This window comes from Trichosurus vulpecula, chromosome 3 (assembly GCF_011100635.1).
Source record: "Trichosurus vulpecula isolate mTriVul1 chromosome 3, mTriVul1.pri, whole genome shotgun sequence".
NCBI lineage: Eukaryota > Metazoa > Chordata > Mammalia > Diprotodontia > Phalangeridae > Trichosurus > Trichosurus vulpecula.
Window position 1 is genome coordinate 176,788,874 of NC_050575.1, and position 21,321 is coordinate 176,810,194.

A 21,321-nucleotide genomic window follows, 5' to 3' on the forward strand; every position below is an offset into this window, starting at 1 on the left:
TCCCAGAGGTCCAAGTTCACTTATAGTGAGAAAAATGACATTCCGAGGATTCTGAGGACCGGACTAAACTCATATGCCACACTGTTGTAGAACCTTACTTATATCAAGAGAGTAGAGAATGAGATAAATCCAAAAGATACTCTGTCCACGGTACAGCCCTTCAGCTCCTGATCCACGAAGCCCTAAAAGCAATCATTCTGCTCCCCATACCACCTCCTATCCATTACCTTTATTTTGCACTAAACCGAAAAGTCTGTGATTGCTTCAAGTCTCCTTTGATGCAGGCCATTCACTGCGTTGAGTACTAAAAGCTAGCAACCTCAGTGATGTAGAATCCCATCAGATGAGTATCCTGTGTGCCCAGAATCCCTTTCAGAGGAGATCCTCTGCTGCCTTGGGAATCTTGAGGTCGAGGACCCCATCACAGCTGGCCGTCTATTTAACTCTGACTGCCAGAAGCTAGCACCTCTTAGGTTTTTGAGAGCCCAGAAGCAAAGGAATAATAAGGTGATGGTGAAGTCTCTGAGGTCTCCTTTCTTGGAGGGTTTCACTCTTTGACATCTGATACTTGTGCTAACGGTAACCTAAGGCTGTTGTAAGCACTTCTACATAGTTATATGTGGCCAGAGTGGGGATCAGTGAGCAAGAATAAGCATGAGCAGCAAAGACCAATGAAGGGTTACAAAGAACCAAATCTATCTTAGCTGTTACCTACTTCCCACTGGCTGCTTCTTTTAGTCAAAAGGAAGGTTGCCTGACCTGCTAGCCTGTGCTAAAGTCACAATCTTGGCCCAGAGCCATTTCTGTCTGTACCTCCATTGAGTCGGTCTCTGGTGAAGACCAGAGCTGTTATGGTCATCTTTCTCCAAAATTTTAGTCCACAATGAGATATTGAGACTACAGCCTATGCTCAGTTCTGTGCTAAATTGGAGTTCAGAGGTCACTAAGTGACACCTGGATAGAGCAATGGACTTGGAGTCAGGAAGACCTGAGTTCAAATCCTGCCTCAAATACCTACCAACTGTATGACCCTGCACAAGTAATTTAACCTTCCTTCCTCAATTTCCTCATCTGTAATGTGGAGATAAGAATAGAACCTACCTTCCAGGGTGTTTGTAAGAGTAAAATGAGTTGAAATATTTCTAAAGTGCTTTGCAAACCTAATAGTGTTCTATAAATGTTAGCTATTTCAGAGATACAAGAGTCAATCTCCAAATATAGAATTGCCAGTTGCTGAAACTCAGTATCAGATTTCTCTGCAGTTTATTTCCCTCTTCTCTTCAGTCAGGCATCGAGTAGTTGCTGCCTTCCTCCTGGATGTAGTAGCATTGCACTAAGCTCTCGTGAACCTTTCCCTCTTCCAGCTCACAAACATTCTCTATCTTGAAAATAAAAATAGCTCTGTGCCAAAAGTGCTGCCACAGAGCTGAGGAAGGTGTAGACCAGCTCCATTTGTGGGTGAAGGTGCATGTGGATAGAGTGTCTAAGCTTTCTGCCCCAGCTTTCCAAGAGAGGTTTACCGGTCTGGAACAGCATGCTGGTCTGGCCTCTCTTGGCTGGAACAGTTTGTTCTGCTGTGAGGTTCCTGTGGTACTGGGAATGCTGAGCCATCACAGAGTCAGCCTCTGGGGTAGCATATCATCATTGGAGAATCACTAGACATTCTTTCTTAGCTTCAGCTCTCAGTTGCCCATTGGAGATTATTTCTTGCTCCAGGTTGTTGACAGACTTTTGAGAAGAAGGAATTACTCTTCCTTTACCCAGGCGAAGTAGCTTCAACACTCTTTTCCTTATCCAAGAGGCCCCTCGCTGTTGCCTGCTTTACTTCCCAGAGATTGGATGGTTTCTTTTGTGGCTATTTCCTTTGGCCCTTTGGTTTTCTGTGAGTCATTTCTTTGGAAAATCCCTTACAATGGAACATTTTTTGGACTAGAATGCTCTCTTTGGAGACTAGAGGGGATAGCCTTCTGTTCTTTAAAGCTCTCTCCCCTTAGATTCCTGTTAGCATAAGGGCTGATCTTTGAGGTCCTGGAGGGATCAGGGTAGAGCTTACAGTTCTCCATTTGACTGATTTGCTTACTTGTAATACAGCCACCGTCCTAGCCCATCTCTGTATGGTAGAGAATAGAATATGAGAGGATCCTGGAGAGATTTGTCAGACTTAAAGGCAGTACTTGCAGCTACCTATGTGGCTGATCTGTCCTATGTAAATTGTACAGGGGTATAATGGAGTTAATTTCCCTGGTCCCAGAGATTGTACACCCATGGGCACTCAGAAGCTTCAGATAGGCAGCATTGCCTGGGATTCCTTCCCTTCATACTTTCTGGGAAGCATCAACAGATTGTTTCTCAGAATCACAAATGCATATTCTTTTCCTACTGCCATTCTTGTCCCGCTTCTTGATTTCCTTTTCTCCTCTTCCTATCAAAAACAAGAACACAAGACATCTTGAGAAAAATGTCCCAGTAGAGCAACAGGAAATATTTTTTTTCTGCTTCTCCCCAGTCTCAATAGGGGTTCTCTCATTTTTCCATATGAGTTCCCAAATGGCGAGGCCTGGGCTTTGTTTAAAACTTTTTGGTTTATTAATGTCTCTTGTCCATTTAATGAATGCAGTTCTATTTCTCTCTGGGGACTTTTCCACCTTAAAGAAAACTCTGTCCCCTAGCATTAAGCACAGGGAAGCTCACTTGCTTCAAGGTACTTTTGAGCCCAGGAAACTACTACAGTGATACCAGTTTTGAGCAATTTAGAGAACAATTGGCTTTCTATATGTTGATGTTACATGGCATGGAGCAAGGCTATTTTTATCCAAGTGTGAGGCCTTATTAACAGTTCAGCTCAGACCCCAAGCTTTGTGCAGTGGCACTCAAGTAGCTCTGATTCCTGTCTCTGCTGAAAATAAGATGCCACTTCTACGTAAACAGAGTTGGGCTGCAGGGCCAGTTGCTATATTAGGCAGCGGGAGCATGACGCCTTGGGGAGAGCTCAAAGGGAAGAATGAGGGCAGGAGCCCTGGCTTTTCTCATTCAGGCCTGGACGCTGATTGATTGACTAGACTTGGGCAGATTCTCTCCTTCCCTAATGATTGGGATCAGTGACCTGAGTCAGGGTCCTCATATGCATGGGTCTGTCTACATGCAGAGGTGAAGCATGAATTGAGGATAAGGAGCCCAGATCAGCAGGCAAATGAGCCCAAGAGAAAGGAAGTTTTATAGTCATACTCAAAGTGAGTGAAGAAGCTGGATTGAAAATCTGGAATATTAAGCGAAACCCATAGTTTCTTCATGGTTTATAACCCCTTTCTTTCTTTTTCCTTTCTTTTTTTTTTAAATTTTGTAATAGAATGCACCAGAACTCTCTAAAAAGTTTTGTGTTGGTAGATTTCTTTCTGGGTAAGAGATGGTGTGATGCACTAGAGCACCAGGCTAACCTCAGGGAGACTTGGTCAAATCCTGACTCTGCCACTATTGGGCTCAACCAAGTCCCATAAGTGCTCTGTACCTCAATTTCCTCCTGTGTAAAATGAGGATAAAATCTTTGCTCACAGGAATTCGAATTTGCTCACATTCCTCACAGGAATGTTAGGATCAGACTTAAGTACCATGTACAGCTTAAGTAAATAATTTAATCTCTGTGACCTTTAGTTTCCTCAACTGCAAACTATATGTAATAATACTTTAATGACCTGCTTTGCAGAACTGTTGTGAGAAAAGCACTTCTGAATCTGTAAAGAAATATAAAAATGTGAACTAATATTATTATAAAAGTGTACATAAACTTTAAAAACTATAAGGCATCATAAAAGTTAAGGTTATTAATTATTGTTGTTAATCAAAACACCTTTGCATTACTTAATTTTTTCAAATGTTCAGCCAAGTAATCCCAAAAGGGGATTTTTTAATACTATGACCTGTTATATTCAAGTTTTCTATCCATTTTGAACTTATTTTTGGTGTATAATGTATAAAGTTGGTCTAAACCTAATTTCTGTGAAATGCTTCCTAGTTGTCCTGGAAGTTTTTGTTGAATAAGGAATCTTTACTCCAATAGTTGGTGTCAGAATTTATGGAACACTGCACTGTTGTGGTCTGTTGTTTCTGGGTCTGTTTCATAAAAGCTCTCTTAAAAGCATGTGCAGCAGCAGGGGTAGTATGGAGGTTAAGGGAGCTGCTGATTCATGGGTTCATATGTATTGGTGAGGGGTCCATGGAAGTCTTTAAGATTTTTAAAGAATAAACATTTGGTTGGACTTGATGAGTATACACTCTCCTCTAGAGGCTTAGAAGATTAAGGAAGAAGAGCTTAGGGTCAGAGGATTTCAGTAACAATCAGTGATGGTTCTGGAATTTGCCAAAATTTGACCAGATAAAGAATGGGAAGAGAGGTCATTGTTATTTATCTCGTTAATCATCTTAAATCATCACCTGGGCCGTATTATTTGTATTTGAAACACTAATCTGTGTTTTCTATGAGTCCTGCTGCACAAATACAGGATTTCTGCTTCTATAGAGTTCCACTAGGCTTTCCTTTATCAGAAGAAACATTAATAGATGGACCCAGGTCCCAAAATTGTCCATAGCTCCTTAGAGAGAAGGGCCTTTCTAGATGGGGGTGAATCCATGTGAAAGACAGGACTTGTAGAAAATAGTTTTATACTTCATAATTTACTATGGACATGTCTGAGCAAGATCCAGATCTAAAAGGGAGGTAAAATCACCAGAGTAGGAGCATTTTCTGTTCACATCCCATCAAGTCCCAAATGAGCCTGGGAAGTCGAGAGGGCCTGTTTCTGTGTGGAGTAGAATTGTAGCTCATAATGATCAGCTGTTGAAAGAGACGAGATGAGTTCACCATCTTAATTAGCAAGCCAGTGTTTAATTACTATTTTTCTTAGTGCTCTGAGGAGTTGGTCTAGAGGTATAAAAGGAGGAGAGATGATGCTGTTTAGTTCTTTTTAATTTTTTCAGTACATTAAGAGATCTTCTGTTTCATTCATATAGATACCCTTTTAACTGATGCAGATTGTGATTCCACATCTTAGTAATTGTGGAGGCCAAAAAAAATTCCTCTATTGTTGGCCAACTTTTTGATAATGAGCTTCTCTATGTTTTGCAAGGCTAGTCTTCAGACAGTAGATACACAGTCACTGGACACAATCACTAGACCACTGCTGGGTCAGTACTCACCTACCAGAGCTGGTGCTCCGCTGGTGTGGCTACTAACAACTGGAAGTGCTGGAGAGGCCACTGTGGGGCTCAGTGATAGAGAGCTGGTGGAAGAACCTGGAGGGCCTGGGTTCAAGGCTTAGACATACTGTCTGTGGACTTTGGCCAAGTTACTCAACTTTTCATTGCTCTAGGCAACTCCCCAAAACTAAATTGCAGAGTTCATGCCCAGTCTGCCTGAAATCACCAGTCTGCCTTAAAACAACAACAAAAACAAAACCAAGAGTACCTGCAGTGAGGTACTGGACTAGAACTTTAGTAGAATCCTCTTATTCTCTGCTGACTAGTGTTGCATATAGTTAAGCCATCATTGCCATTACTAAACTTCACATAGGGGCTGGTACCTCGAACCTTACAGAGAGAAGGGGTGCTAGACGTTCCTCCCCCAGCCTATTTCTGTCCATTCAACCGAGATTAATCAGTGATAGATGATTACTGATGGGTACTGATAGATAACTGAGAGGGGAAAACCTCAAGCAGTGGCTTGAAATCAATAATTTATGGCTGCAAATTTTTCTTTGACTTAGCCAAAAAAACACTGATGCCTCAAAGTTAGTAAACTAATCTAAATTCCATTCAAGGACCCCCATTCCATTCCAGCCCTCCACTTATCCTCCTTTCTTGGCATTATTCAAGTTCTTAAAGTCCTGCTTCATTCTTTTGACCCAGTAGCTGATGAGCCTGATTGTCTTTCACACTGATTAGTTTTGGAGTGCCTAATCGCCATGCCTAATCTAATGCTGATTCCAAGAAGTGCCTTTTTTTTGGGAGGAGGAGGAACAGGGTAAATTTGGGAAATGTTTTCTGCATTTTGTAGAAAAAGAAGGAAAGTCTTGAAATCCTCACATTGCCTAGTCCTCCATATGGATTTAGCCAGTTTCTCTAGTAGTCACTAAAGCCAAACTACTAGTACTTCAAAAGGACTTGGCTTGGATTTAGAATGAGAGTTCCTGGGTTTAAATCTCCGAGTTACTAGTTGTATGAATTTGGAGAAATAACCTCCCTAAACCTCAGTTTCTTCATCTTTAAAAGGAGAGTAACATCTTTACAGTGTTAATCATACCACCTTGTAAACAGTGAAGGACAATATAAACATAAATGATGTTATTGTTAATTAGCTGTGAAAAACCTTTTTATTTTTGAAGTTGCTCCTTTCTCTTAAACTTGTCTCGGTGTCTGTTGTGCAGGTGAATAATTCGAGGGAGAATTCTAAGATTATTTGGGCCATTCTTTATTTCACACCAATCTATTCCAGTTAGTTGAGAGAAAGCAGTAAGGCAGAACACATGATTATTTCATTTTCCAGTAATTAGAAAGATTGGCAGCACCTTCAACAGCTGGTACAATGGGTTGTGCTGTCTTTTATCTAGAGAAAGATGATAAAAGCCTAGATAATTTCAGAAGGACAGAAAAAGAAAGATTCAGAGTTGAAAGTGTTAGGCAATGAACAATACAGTTTATGGTTTTAAAAAGTTTTTTTTTTAAATGGGGACCACTTTGAGAAGAGAAAGGAGCTGGGCTCCCATATGGTGGTGTAAAATAGAAAAAAACAAAAAAGCCAACCAGGAAGCTGGCTGCTACCTCTTTGACAACTTGTGGGTTTCTTCCGGTGTCTTTTGTTCTGTCTTATTTATACTGAGTCTGAGGCATGAGTTTCAGGAAACCAGAGTCCACTTAACCGGTTGGTAAGAGCATGAAATATAGTGAAGAAAAGGACTTATCTTTGGCAAGAGTCCTGGATTCAAATCCTTTTTCTGATGACATCATTTGTTTTCTTTCCTGTTATTTTTTTAAAATTCAATTTTATTTTGTTTTTAGTTACAAATTCTCTTCCCCACCCATTGAGAAGGCAAGAAAAACAAAACCCATTACAAATTTGTATAGTCATACAAAATAAATTCCCTCATTAGCCATGTCCAAAAGAAAGAAAAGAAAAGAAAACATGCTTCAGACATGCTTCCGAGTCCATCAGCTCTTTATCTGGAGGTGGACAGAACGTTTCATGATGAGTCTTTTGGGTTTGTGGTTGGTCATTGTATTGATCAGAATTCCTAAGTCTTTCATGATTGTATGTCTTTATAATATTGTTGTTATTTTATAAATTGTTCTAGTTCTGCTCACTTCACTTTGAATCAGTTCATACAAGTCTTCCCAGGTTTTTCTGAAATCCTCCCTTTCATCATGTCTTAGAATACGATAGTATTACTTTACATTCATATACCATAACTTGTTCAGTTATTCCCTAATTCTTTTCCACCACAAAACAGCTGCCATAAATATTTTTGTGCATAAAAGTCCTTTTCCTTTTTCTTTCATCTCTTTGGGGAATAGGCGTAGTATCAGTATTGCTGGGTCAAATAATATGCACCATGGGCATGGTTCCAAATTGCTTTCCAGAATGGTTGGACCAGTTCACGTGCGTTAGTATACCTGTTTTCCCATGTTCTCTCTAGTATTTGTCCTTGTCCTTTTTTTGTCAGCTTGGCCAATCTGATTGCTGTGAAGTGATGCCTTTGTTCTTTTAATTTGCATTTTTCTATAATTATTAGTGATTTAGAGCATTTTTAAAAATATGACTGTTGATAGTTTTCATTTCTTATTCTGAAAACTGCCTATTCCTATCCTTTCACTATTAATTGAGGAATGGCTCTAGGGATAATAAAGTTTGAATGATTCAACTCATAGAATTATGGCAAAGAAGGTATTTTTTATAAATCCAAATTGTTACAGGCTGTGGGACCAAACAGTGTATTCAGACCCCAGAATACTAGGCACCACAACCTATGGTGTATCTATCTGCCACTTAAGGATCATCTCTTCATTTCTCACCCAGCCTCACTCCTCTGGATTATTACCCTCCCTCTACACTTCCCCTCCTCTTTCCAGCTTCATTTTATGTGTTATCTTCCCTCACTAGATTGTGAGCTCCTTGAAGTCAGGGACTGTCTTTTGCCTTTCTTTGTATTCCCAGTGCTTAGCACAGTGGCTCGTAGTAGGCACTTAATAAATGTTTATTGACTAACTAACCTACACATAGAAAATGGCATGAGCTATTTATCATCCTTGCCAATGAGGTCACATGCAATCTCTGTTTTGGAGCTTAGAAAAAAATAACTTATTAAGCATCTATTGGGGATATAAAGGCAAATGAGAAACAAATGGACTCTGATTTCAAGAAACTTACATTCTAACAGATTAGATCCTATTGTAATAATTTTGTAATTAATCTCATTGCTTTCACCCACTCTCGATTCATTCTTTTTACAGCTGCCAAAATAGTCTTCCTTTGTCACAGTTCTGACCGTCATGTTCCTGCTCAGAATTCTTCATTAGCTCCCTATGACTTCTATGATAATATGCAAACTGCATACCCTGGGATTTAAAGTCTTCCTCATTTTGACTCTAACCTGCCTTTCTAGATTTGTTTTCTCTTACTCTCTTTCACTCACATTATATATTCCAGTGAAACTGGCCTACCAGATGTCCCAAGAAGTGAACTCTACATCTCTCTTCTTTTGTCCTGTTTTGCCTGAAATAAACTCCCTCCTGACCTCTACTATATCTTCTGTTAAGGTAAAGGTAGAGGTCACATACATTAGCTTTTTTTGGCTGCCACACCACATTGCTAACTCGTTCAATTCGTAGTTCACAGAAAAACCCCAAATCTTTGAGACAGTTTAGTGTAATGGGAAGAACCTTAAATTTAGAGTCAGAGAGCCTGAGTTTGAATTCTAGCTCAGCTCCTTACTAACTGCATGTCCAAGTGACTTGGACAAGTCACTTAACCTCTCTGGGCCTCAGTTGCCTCAACTGCAAAATGAGGGGGTTGGACAGCATGCCTTTTAAGATTCTTTTCAGTTGTCTGTGGTCCTACTCTGCTGGAGCGTCTCCCTGCCTATTTTTTGAGGCAAACTGCTATCTAACCATACGTCACCATCCTGTACTTGTCAGGCTGATTTTTGTATCCTAACGTAAGTCTTTACTTGACTAAATTTCATCTTACTAGATTAAACAATGCTCCAGTCTGTCAAGCTCCTTTTGGATCCTGATTCTCATCTGTTATATTAGGGTTCTCTCCCATCTTTGTGGCATCTATAAATTTGAAAAGTATGCTATCAATGCCTTTATCCAAGTCACTGATAAAAATGTTAAACAGCAAACGGGGCTACAATGTGATCCCTAGGACATACCACTGGAGATAGTCTGTCTCATTGACATCAAATCATTTTCAACTATTCAGGGTCTGTCTGTTCATCCAGTTCTGAATCCACCTAATTGTAATGTTTAGCTCATACATTCCCATCTTTTCTCCAACCATAATATGAGACATTTTATCAAAACTTTGCTAAAATCTAGGTAAGCTCAATATAAAATATTCCCCTATTTACAAGTTCATTCACCTATCAAAAATTTTATTTTCTGGCATGGTCTGTTCTTGATGAAACCACACCTTATGATCACTGCTCCCTTTTCTACATGTTCGCTAGCCGTTTCTTTAATCGTTCGTTCTAGAATTTTCCCAGGAATCAAAATTAGGCTCACTGACCAAAAGTTTGTATACTGTTTTTTACTTTTTTAAGAAATTGGGACAATATTTGGTTTTTTCTAAACTTATAGCACCTTTCTCACTCTCCCAGATCTTTCAAAAATCATTGACATTGGACTTAGCAATTTCATCCACCATTCTTTCAGGATCTCAGGATGTCACAATTCATCTGGGCCAGATGACTTCAATTTATCTAGGGCAAATAGATATGTTCTCTTCTATTTCCTTGCTTCTCCTAAGGATCAGTTTCCTATTAGCCATTCATTGTTCTCTCCTTCCCAGTGTGAAGGTAATTTTCCTTGGCAGAGAAGACAGAAGCCAAATAAGAATTGATGGTCTCTGTCTCCTCTGTCTTGTCTATCTTCAGTGCTCCATTTTCCTTCCAACTATAGTCCTATTGAGTCTTGGATCCTCCTCTGTCACCCACTGTAGCTTTAAAAAAACCCACCATTTTGTTCTTCTTTGCTTGTTTGTTTGTTTGGCAGCCTAGACACCAGCCCTCTTGCCATTGTATCCTAGCCTCTCCTCCTCTTTACTCCAGATTTCCGATGGAATGAAATAGGGGCAAATTGAACCAAAAATAAATGATCTTTATGATCTCAAACAAACTAGAGGTACATTTACCCTGTGTCCAGAGATAGAGATTTGGCTCCTTAGATCCTTTCCATTCTATAAAAGGAGAGAGCTCACCATGTATTTCAGTATGAGTCATCGCAAATGCAGCTAGAGTTCATGTTTTTAAAAAGTATGTTGTTTCTATTATGCCCCTTTTCTCCTGCTCATTAAATCATTCTCTGAGGATGCTTATGCTGCACTTTTGAACCTGGGAAAGAAGGTGCTAGATATATATCAAGCTTGGCTGTTAATATTTTAATTTTTTCATCAAGAGACTCATTCCCTACCCCCCACCCCCATTCCCTGCTCACATCCTGGAGCCTGTGCTGCTTATGGGTATAAGCAGAAGTCAGTATACTCAGTACTTCTGGATTCTTGCCTGGTTTCTCCAGATCTAAGGAAGGAGGAGAGAAAATAGTAGTTTTTCTCTAATTTCTTGACATTGTTGTTTTCTATTTTTAGATTTGATGCAGGTAATTCTTTTTTTAATTCTTCCCAACTTCAAGTGCTGTTCCTTAGCTCAAAGGAAAATCCCAATCATGCAGTCTCTCAAGCATCCTATTGACCTCATCTGATAAACAACTTAGCCTTATTTCCTTGTAAACCATGTTCTTCAGCTTTCACAGAAACACACAGTGTAGCAGTTCACTGCTAAAGCCTCCTCTTCTTTTCTTCCCCAAGGCCTAAGGTGAGATTTCCTGGCTCTGTGGAATTTTGGAAAATATGGAAGCTAAGGATGGATTGATAGTATGTACTGGGGACAGATGCTTTACAGTACCTCACTCTGAGATCATTGCTTTGCATATTGAGAGAGCTGGAAGGGACCTCAGTGGTTGTCTAGTCTAGGGCTTCTTAAACTTTTTCCATTCATGACCTCTTCAGCACTTGTAAATTGTGGGTTGTGATCCCATATGGGGTCGTGACCCACAGTTTAAGAAGTGCTAGAGTTCAATTTCTTCATTTATAGATAAGGAACACAGGTTCCACATAGATGAGGTGACTTCCTTTATTAAGATCAGCCTGTTAATAAGAAACAGAGCCAGGGTTCAAATTCAGCCCTAAACATAGGACTTTTTCCATTGCATCTTGCTGAATCTAGGGATAGCAAATGACCACTAGTCAGAAATTACCCCCAATCCCAAGAGAAACCAGCAGTATACAGAGGGTCACAGTCCTTATTCCACTTTTGGGAGCTGACCCCAGGCACTTTATCTCTGAAGTGGATTATTACTTTTACAATCCTAATCTCATTAATTATTAGAAGTGTGGTGATGAGGGTTATTACTCAGTTTACCAACAAAGCTATGAAGAATATGAAAGGTCAGAAGCACAGTTTGGAATTATCTTGTTATACGGTAGTCTCTCATTTGCACTTTGTAGCCTTATACTTAAGATAACTTGTGAGGTTATCTCACTGTTGTGTATTCCCCAAAGAAACAATGAATTTGGAGTTCCAAGGGCTACATCTTTTGAGTTTAGTAGCCAAGTCCTCCTTGAAGCTGTGCTGGATTGGGACCTCAAAGGCTAGGTTTGAACAGTAGATTGTTTGCTTATGGAAATCTGGAGGCTGCTCTCATGGCAGAGAAAGGGACCATTTTTTATTGTCCTCCAAATGGAACACTGTAGTTAGCAACAAACCTATCTTAGTGGTTTTCTTAACTGTCGTCTCCACCCTATATGCCAGCCTTTCAGAGTAAACCTTATTGAGTGGTGCTGAGGCATAACCAAGTAAGAAATAAGACCATAACAAATCAATTCTGTCTCTGGTGGAATAAAGCAAACCTATATGATAGGCCCAACTTTGTTTGATCTTTAGTGTAGAGTTCTGCCTAGATATATAGCAAGAAACCTCCTTCTTGATATCAAATTGTACTTCCTATCGTCTGGAAAACTCTCACAGCTTAGCCAGCCATGGTGTCAGTGTTCACAGAAGCACAAACATACAGATGATTAGGAACCATTTTACAAATGGTTTCATTGCTCCTGGACACAAACCTCACTCAGTATCATTTAAGATCAGATTGAAGAACTGATTCCCAGTAGCCAACCCCCTGCACTAACGGATGTTCATCATAGCCCCTTTCCCCAAAGAGTCTCCATGTGGACAACAGATAACAAGTGTTACCTCAGATTCCTATAGCTGCTTTCCTTTTACCCACCCTGAACTTATCAATTAGTTGATAAGCATTTTTTAAAATATTTGAACACAGAAAACAGTGAGAAATGAGAGAGAGACTTCTCCTAGCCCTAGTGAACCCCAGAAAAAGGATCATAGGATTTTCGAGTTGGAAAGGGCCTTTCCGGCTCTCTCACCTGCCCTTTTCCATTTTTCAGATAAGACCACAGAGGCCCAGGGAGGGTAAAGGTCTTAGCCACAATCATACAAATGTCCCATTTTAAATTTTTTCAGTTGCATTTTTAGATTTGCTTTTAAAACAGGCGACTATGGCTCAATGGAAAGCACGTTGGATTTGGAGTCAGGATTTGGATTCAGATCTTGAGTTGCCATTTACTGACTTTGGCCTTGGACAAGCCACTTAACCCTTCTGAACCTCAGTTTCCTCTGTTGTTAAATGGATGTTATACTTGTGCTGCCTACTTCATGGGGTTGTTGTGATGATTAAATGATATAATTTTAGCTTCTGGTCTTTGTTAAGAATATATTCTTTATTTTTAGGAAAGTAGAGTGAACTGGTAAATGCTTTGGTTATTTCTGACTCCAGTATGTTCTATAGAATAGCTGAGATATGCCCAGAACTACTTGTATTAGGCCCAAGGGAAGGCCTCTGACTTAAGAAAAGTTATGCCTGCCAAAATGAGACAATCCTCCCCAAATCTGGAAGAGTTGTAAGACTTCTCAGGGGATAAAGAGTTGAGAATTCTCTTTAGCTATCATTGTGCCCCCCCACTTTGGTAGCCCAAGGAGGTAAGAAGAGGTTCTTGTATATTAATGACACAGGGCTCCAAATTTCAGACTCAGAGACTTTTGTTAAATCATCAGTTGTTTGTGCCTGCCAGTATATAGGACTTAGAAGATGTATCAGCCCTTGCTTTTCTCTTCCCCTACCTTGCCTCTGGGGAGACCTTCATTGCCATTTTTTTAAGCCACTCATCTCAGATTTCACCTCCACAATGGAAAGCAGGCATTTCTAGAGGCTTCCCTTGAGCACTGAAGATATGTTTTTCCTCTTTCATAATTCCTAACCACTTTTAAATATGTGGATTTGGTTCAAGTAGATGAACAAAGTGACCATTTTGCAGAAAGAGGTTTAAAGAATTAAAATATTTTTATTGTGTTATATCCTCATTACGACTCACATTCCTTTTAAAATTCATAAAGTACTTTCCTCTCAATAAAGTAACCCTGTGAAGTAGATAATATAAATGTTATTTCCCCCATTCTACAAATGAGAAAACTCTGGCTCAAAGTGACTTGCCCAAGGTCACCCAACTAGTAAGTAACAGAGCTGGAAGCACTTGTTAACTTAAAAAAAATAGCAAAACTCTAACAAAAACACTAACACCTGGTACAGGAACTCAGGCCTTCTGATTTAGGCAAGTCACTTAGCTTCCCTGAGCCTCATTTTCTTCATCTGTGAAATGAGGAAGTTGTACCCAATAGTCTGTGAGATACCTTCTGAATCTAGAGTTAGGATCTTCAACTCTTAGAATTGAGAAGCACTTTTCCCTTATGTATTGCAATTCAGGGCTACCTAAAACCTTACCCTATCAAGTCATTGCTGAGCCTGGTAATAATGCAAAGCCTCATAATATCATCCTTCTGACTAGCTGCTATCATAGCTGTTTCATCAAAAGAGAATCATACTGAAGGTATGAAAGATGGGACAGGAGAGAGTTAGAGAAGGTGTTCAGAGCCAGTATTCATTCATTCAGGATGCATTTTAAGTTTCTGCTACATGCAGAACACTTTTATGAGAAACAAAAAAGTTTAGTTTAAGACACAGGTCTTACAGTCTAGTAAGCATAGTGTCTGGCACATAGTAAGTGCTACATAAATGTTAGCTATTATCATTGGTATCATTACTAGTAAGGGAATGAGAAGATATAAAGGCAGATAACTATAATACACAATATTGTATAATGGGTTTGTTTGTTGTTGTTCAGTCATATCCTACCCTTTGTCACCCCACTTGGGGTTTTCTTGGCAAAGATACTGGAGTGGTTTGCTATTTCCTTTGCCAGTGGATCCATTTTACCAGGCAGTTAAAGGATAAATGATTTGTTCAGGGTTACACAGCTAGGAAATACCTGATGCTAGATTTGAACTTAGGTCTTCCTGACTTTAGGCCCAGTGTTCTAACTACTGAGCCACCAGCAGCCTCATTATAGGGATGAAAAGCAAAGGGCTTTCTGAGCCCCAAGACTGGGTGACCATCACTACAGCTTTCAGAGAAAGCTTGGAAGAGGTGGTAGTAGAGTTGGGCTTTAAAGGATGGGTAGAAATACTGCAAAAGAAGTGAGGCAAAGGATAGAGGACATTGCAAGCATAGAAAACAGTGTGAATCAAGTTGTGGGAATGAGAGAGTATGGGCTGTGTTTCAGGGAATAGGGAGCAGTCCACTTTGGCTGGAGCCGAGAGCGTGTGAAGGGGAGTAATGTGAAACATGGGTGGAAAGGTAGGGTGGGGACATATTGGGCCTTGATTGCCAGGAAAATGAGTTTGAACTTTATTTATTGGGAGCCACTAAAGATTGGAGGTGGGGGGCAGATAGGTGCCACAGTAGATAGAGCCCTGAGCCTGGAGTGAGGAAGACTCATCTTCCAGAGTTCAAATCTGGCTTCAGACACTTACTAGCTGTGTGACTCCAGGCAAGTTACTTAACCCTGTTTGCCTCAGTTTCCTCATCTGTAAAATGAGCTGGAGAAGGAAATGGTAAACTACTCCAGTACCTTTGCCAAGAAAACCCCAGATGAAGTCACAGTTGGACACAACTGAACAACCACAAAGACTTTTGAGCAAAATAGTGACATGACCAGATCTTTGCTTAAGAAGGATTGTTAGGCAGTAGTATGAAGAAGGATGGATTGGAGAGGGAAAAGATTAGAAACTGTGATCATCTTTTAACACACCTCTAAGAACTACACTATAACCAGTCTCCCAGTAATGAGCTTTTTAGACTGGTAGAACTGGTAACAACTCTAAGTGATGCAGATAACTTGATCCACACTCACAGATAACACATTCCCAGCTCAGGAAGTACCAAGTGAGTGTGGAGTGTCCACTACAGAGCTATCTGGACTGGTTCCTGAGAGGCCACTGCTACCTTTGTGAAAGTACAGGTTACTCCACAAGCTATCAGGCCCCATACACACTGAAAGTCAGAAAGTCATTGCTCGTTTACCTTTTACAATTATGACCCTCAGTCAATCAACCAATAAGTATTTATTAAGTGTATGCCATATGCCAGGCACTGTGCTAGGTGATGGGGATACAGTTTCAAAGAATGAAATAATCCCTATTCATAATGAGCTTACATTTGAATGGGGAGACAAGTACATATAAAAACATATACAGCATACATGTAAGTTTAATAATACATGTGCGTGTTTATCTATGGTACATTATTGTGCTTTAAGAAGTGATGAAGAGGATGGTTTCAAATAAGTCTGGGAAGACATATATGGAACTGATGCAAAGTGAATTGTGCAGAGCTAGGAGAATATTGTACAAAGTAACAACAGTATTGTAACAATATTCAACTATGAAAGACCTAGCTGCTCTTAACAATACAGTGATCCAAGACAGTTCCAAAGGACTCATGATGAAAAATGCTATCTACCTCTAGAAAGAGAACTGATGAACTCTGAGTGTAGTTTAAAGCATATTTTTTTCACTTTCTTATTTTTCTTGCTTCCCCCCCTCTCAACTTGGATAATGTGGAAATATATATTTGGATATGTACAAAGATTATCATATTTCTTGCCTTCTCAGTGGTTGGGGGAGTAGGGTAAAGGGAGAGAATTTGGAACTGAAAATAAAAAGAATTTTTTTTTTTTTTTTTAGAAAAAAAGACACTAGCTATGTGACCATGGGCAGGGTCTGCCTCAGTTTTCTATCTCCTTCAGTTTCTTCAACTGTAAATTTGGAATAATAAAATGGCTTGCCTCCCAGGGTTATTGTGAGGAACAAATGAGATGATATTTGTAAGTTGCTTAGCATTGGTGCCTGGCATGTAGTAGACTCTATATAAATGCTTATTCCCTTCCCCTTCAAATGTCCAATGAGGCTAGAAAGATAACAATAACTAGTATTCACATAGTGCTTTAAGGTTTGCCAAGTACTTTACAAATGTTATCTCATTTTATCCTTACAAAAATCTTGGGAGGTAGGTTCTATTATTATTTTCATTTTATAAATGAAGGTTCTGAGGCATACAGAGGTTAAATGACATGCCCAGGGTAACACATCTAGTAAGTGTCTCAGGCTAGATTTGAACTCAGGTCTCTCTGACTCCAGGTTCAGCATTCAGTCCACTGTGCCATTTAGCTACCAGGGCCAGCTGATTGGGGTTAGATTGTAAAGGGCTTTAGAAGTTAGAGGACTGAATTTATATTTAAATCTAGAATCCACTGGAGTTTGTTGAGTAGGGGAATCACACAGTCATATTTGCACTTAAGTAAAATTACTTTGGCAGCAGTGTATATAGGGTGGAGAAATACAAGGTAGCAAGACCAATTAGGAGGGTGTTGCAGTAATTTTGGCTTGAACAAATATGGTAGCTGTGTGAGTAGAGAGAAGAGGTCTGGTGCAAGAAATATTGTAAATATAGAAATGGCAAGGTTAAGCCACTAATTGGATCATATGGGGTGAGGGAGAGTCAGGAGTCCAGGATGATGCTGGGTTCTCAAACCTGAGACACTAGAAGAATGATGGTGCTTTTGACAGAAATAAAGAAGTTTGGAAGAGGGGAGGGTTTAGGAGGAAAGATAATGAATTCAGTTTTAGACATGATGAATTTTAAGATCTCACTGAGGCATCGAGTTTGAAATGTCCAATAGGCAATTGGTGATCTAGGAGTGAAGCTCAGGGGAGAGACTGAGGCTAGATATGTAGATTTGGGAGTCATTTGCATAGAGACATTAGTTAAATATATGGGAGCTGATGGAATTAACAAGTGAGAGCATATGGATGGACAAGAGGGCCCAGGACAGAACTTTGGGGAATACCTACAGTTAGAGGGCATGATGTGGATGAAGAAACAAAAAAGGGGAGGGAGGGAGGGAAAGAGAGAGAGAAACAGAGAGAGAGAGAGAGAGAGAGAGAGTCAACTAGGAGAGAACAGAGCCGCAAAAAACCTGGAGCAGACAGAGTATCCAGCAGAAGAGGTTGGTCAGCAGCCTCAAATGAAGCAGGGAAATTAATTTTAGTTTATGTGTCTCACTTTACTGAATTACTTTGTGGTCATGAGTGTTTTGCATTCTCTTTCTGGGCCTTAGCTTCCTTGTAAATAAAAGAAAAATTCTAGTCATGTGCCTTCTTCCTGGGTATATTTTAAGGATCCAGGGGACAGGCCCCTGCCTGCTTGAAAAATCTTATTATCCTCACGGTTACTGATGGAGCTATACAGAGCTCTTCTCTGGAGCTACTTTAGGAAGTTGCCAATAATACGTTATCTTCTGTTTTGTCAGGTTTAGATTTAAATGTCCCAAGTGATGGAGCTTCTACCACTTCCCTTGGAAAAAATATTCCAGGATCTGATGCTCTAAATTTATATGCATAACACATCATTTTAAATAGTATATTCTTTAATTAATAGGCTTACTTTTATTCTTCTATTGGAGATATGTTATTGTGAGTTGGGGGTATGAGGTTGCCAATGTGGGAGACAATGTGATTCCTTTCATTGCCAGGGAGTTTTTCATGGTGTTTTTTGAAGTGGTAAAAAGAGATCACTGAGGTGAAAGCAAGGACACCTGGACTCTTCTTCCTGCTCTGTTATACTACCTCCTAGCACTTCTTCCCCTTTAGTCAAGATGTGGTATCAGGTGACCTCTCTTTACCTTAATTATTCCTATGTTACACTGGGTGCATGGTCTCCTCCCATTCTCCTGTCTCTATGTCATGAATCTGTGATTCTTGACTTGAGAGTAGAAAAAAAGCAAATGATTTTTAATTTAATGGCTTTCTCCCATCCCCTGGATTTTTCTGGCAAATTTATATGAGGTGTTAAATTAGCTTTGGCAGATGCCTAGCGCATAGAATTTACAAGTATAACATGATTTTAAGGGCTGATATGAATAGATTCAGTTCTTGGTTTAACAAGAAAAATCGTGACTATATAGGAGAAAAGGGGCCCCGATAGAGTATGTACTCCTGTTACTTGTAAAATTCACACATGTGATACAACCTCATTTATCTACCTTTCTGGTAACCTGTCTAATTTATGTGGAGTTTTGCAAAGTGGAATATCTGCAGATATATTGACATAACATAATACCGTGCCTCTGTATTTTTCCTAGCTGGGTAAAGGGTCCTGATACACATTTTCTAACTATATAAATGTTTATAAATCCAAATCATGTTCAGTTCTCCTAATCTGGGTATATAAGATCATACGATATAGGGAGATAGATACACACACATATGCGCATACATATATATATATATATATGTATATATATATATATATATATATATGTATGCGCATATGTGTGTGTGTCTAAATGCCCAGTGTCTTCTTGGTCTGTTTTCTCCTCTCCTGAATCCACACCTAGTTTCATGAATTGTCAGTGCTGGTAACAGTCTTCCTATTCTGCATCTCTTTCTGTCCCTTAAAGCTACTGCATAGTTCACTTCCTCTAGAAATACAGCTCTAAGTAGGAAAGGGAAACCAATCCTAACACAATTGGTAACTACCCATTAATTCTGGTCACCATCAAAAGCGGGAAAAAGTGAATTTTATTTTTTTCCTTTTGAAAGGATAAAACTCAGAAATGGAGTGATCAGTGCTTTTCTGCCTTATCTCTTTCCAATAGTTAATAGTTATAAACATTTATTAAGTGCTTACTATATGCCAGGCATTATGCTAAATGTTTGGGATACAAATATAGGAAGGAAGGAAGGAAGGAGCAGCTTACGGTCTAATGGGGGAAAACACAAAACAAGGCTGAAAAGTTGGGGAGGTGGAGGTGGGGGGCACAGCTGGAATGATGCTCAAAGAGGTACCAAATACTGGATCATGGGGGAGAAGTTTAATATAGTGTCTGGCACATAATAGGCATTTAATAAATGTTTATTGAATTGAATTGAGAAGTCAGAGATGTTCCAAAGTAGTACAGCCTGGTGAGAAATGAGATGTTTGAGCTGAACTCCTTCCTTAAATGGAAGTTTAGAGTTCATGGCTCCACCTTCAACAGAGAGGAAAAAGAGCCATATTTAAAAAAAAATTATACCAGCTCTTTGCAGTGGCAAAGATTTGGAAACTGAGAGGGTAGCCATCAATTGGAGAATACCTGAACAAGGTATGGCATATGAATGTTATGGAATACTGTTGTGCTATAAGAAATGGTGAAGGGGATGGTTTCAGAAAAACCTAGGAACACTCACATGAACTGACATAAAGTGAAGTGAGCAGAATGAAGAGAACGATTTGTACAATAACAGCAGTATCGTAAAAATAATTAACTTTGAAAAACTTAGCAACTTTGATCAAATAATGACCAACCACACATCCAAAGGACTCATAATGAAATGTGTTATCAACCTCCAGAGAGAGAACTGATGGACTCAGAGTGCAGATTGAAGCATATTTTTCTTCTGTTTCTCTTTCTATTCCTTTCTTTCTTTTGATGTGGCTAATGAGGGAATTTATTTTGCTTGAGTATACATATTTGTAATGAGTTCTGTTTTTCTTGCCTTCTTCAATGGGTAGGGTAAGGTGAGGGAGGGAATTCAGATCTGAAAAAAAATTATTTAAAAAAAAAAGCAAAGGTGGGCACAGGTCCCTTCCCTTGCATGTGATGTGGGTACATAGAAAATACTGATAGATATTCCTGTATTTCAGGCCCAGTCTTGCTATTGAATAGTGACAACATCAAACAACGTCTTGGAGCTGCAGCTCTGGACAGGTATGCCAGCCTGGAGTCTGACCTCTCAGCCCATTAGCCCCCAACTCATAGATGGACATCTGGAAATGACTGCAGAGATTATCTAGTCTAGTCGCTTTATGTTACAGATGAGGAAACTGAGGCCCAGAATGATCTAGGCTCATAGATTTAGATCTGAAATGGACCTCAGAGGCCATCTAGGCCAAACTCTTTATTTTATGTATGAGGAAATTGAGGCCTAGAGATGTAAAGCAACTTGTTCAAGTCTCTTTATGTAGGGTAACAGAGTCATGATTTGAACCCAAGTCCTCTGACTCCAAATCCAGAATTCTTTTCACTTTATCATATAACGTATCATTCTGGTTGTGATCTAGATTCTGACCCCTGAACTCTTAAATTAAAAAAAAATTTTTTAAAGACACCTATCAACACAACTTAAAATAATGTATTTTTTAAAATTGGGTGCACTCAGTGAATTATTTTTCCCTTTGTTGAATTTATGGAAGCTGGAAGATTGATCCAAGTCCCCAAATTCCTGGCTCTTTAGCATTTTGTTTTTCAGTAAAGATATCAGAAAGCACTTGATTTGAACCAGGCCAGCTCTTACATTTCCTCTTTGGTGTGTGGGCATTTGAAGAGAACAAATAGCAGCAGGAAAATAAAGGAGTTGATGAGCATAAAAAGGTTAGCTGGGATGTGGGCGGCCCAGGGAGAGCAGAGCAATGTGCAAGAGCTCACAGGCTCCAAAGGTTGCTGTGTTTCCTGTTGGCTCACATAGTATTTGAAGTCTCACTGTAATCAAGGTTCCAGAGCTGCCCCACATATAGACCAGTGTTCTGAGTTGAAATTAAGCTGTTAGTATC

The 21,321-nt window shown here is 39.6% G+C and overlaps 1 protein-coding gene across 2 annotated transcripts in view; it reads left to right on the plus strand.

Annotated features, from left to right (window-relative positions):
* The window catches only part of PNPLA7 (patatin like phospholipase domain containing 7), a 208,029-nt gene that overhangs the window by 143,518 nt on the left and 43,190 nt on the right, over positions 1–21,321 (plus strand). For both annotated transcript variants that reach the window (XM_036748628.1, XM_036748627.1), the window contains exon 23: positions 20,416–20,479. In XM_036748628.1, coding sequence (XP_036604523.1) covers positions 20,416–20,479 — 64 coding nt within the window. The remainder of the gene's footprint in view (positions 1–20,415; positions 20,480–21,321) is intronic.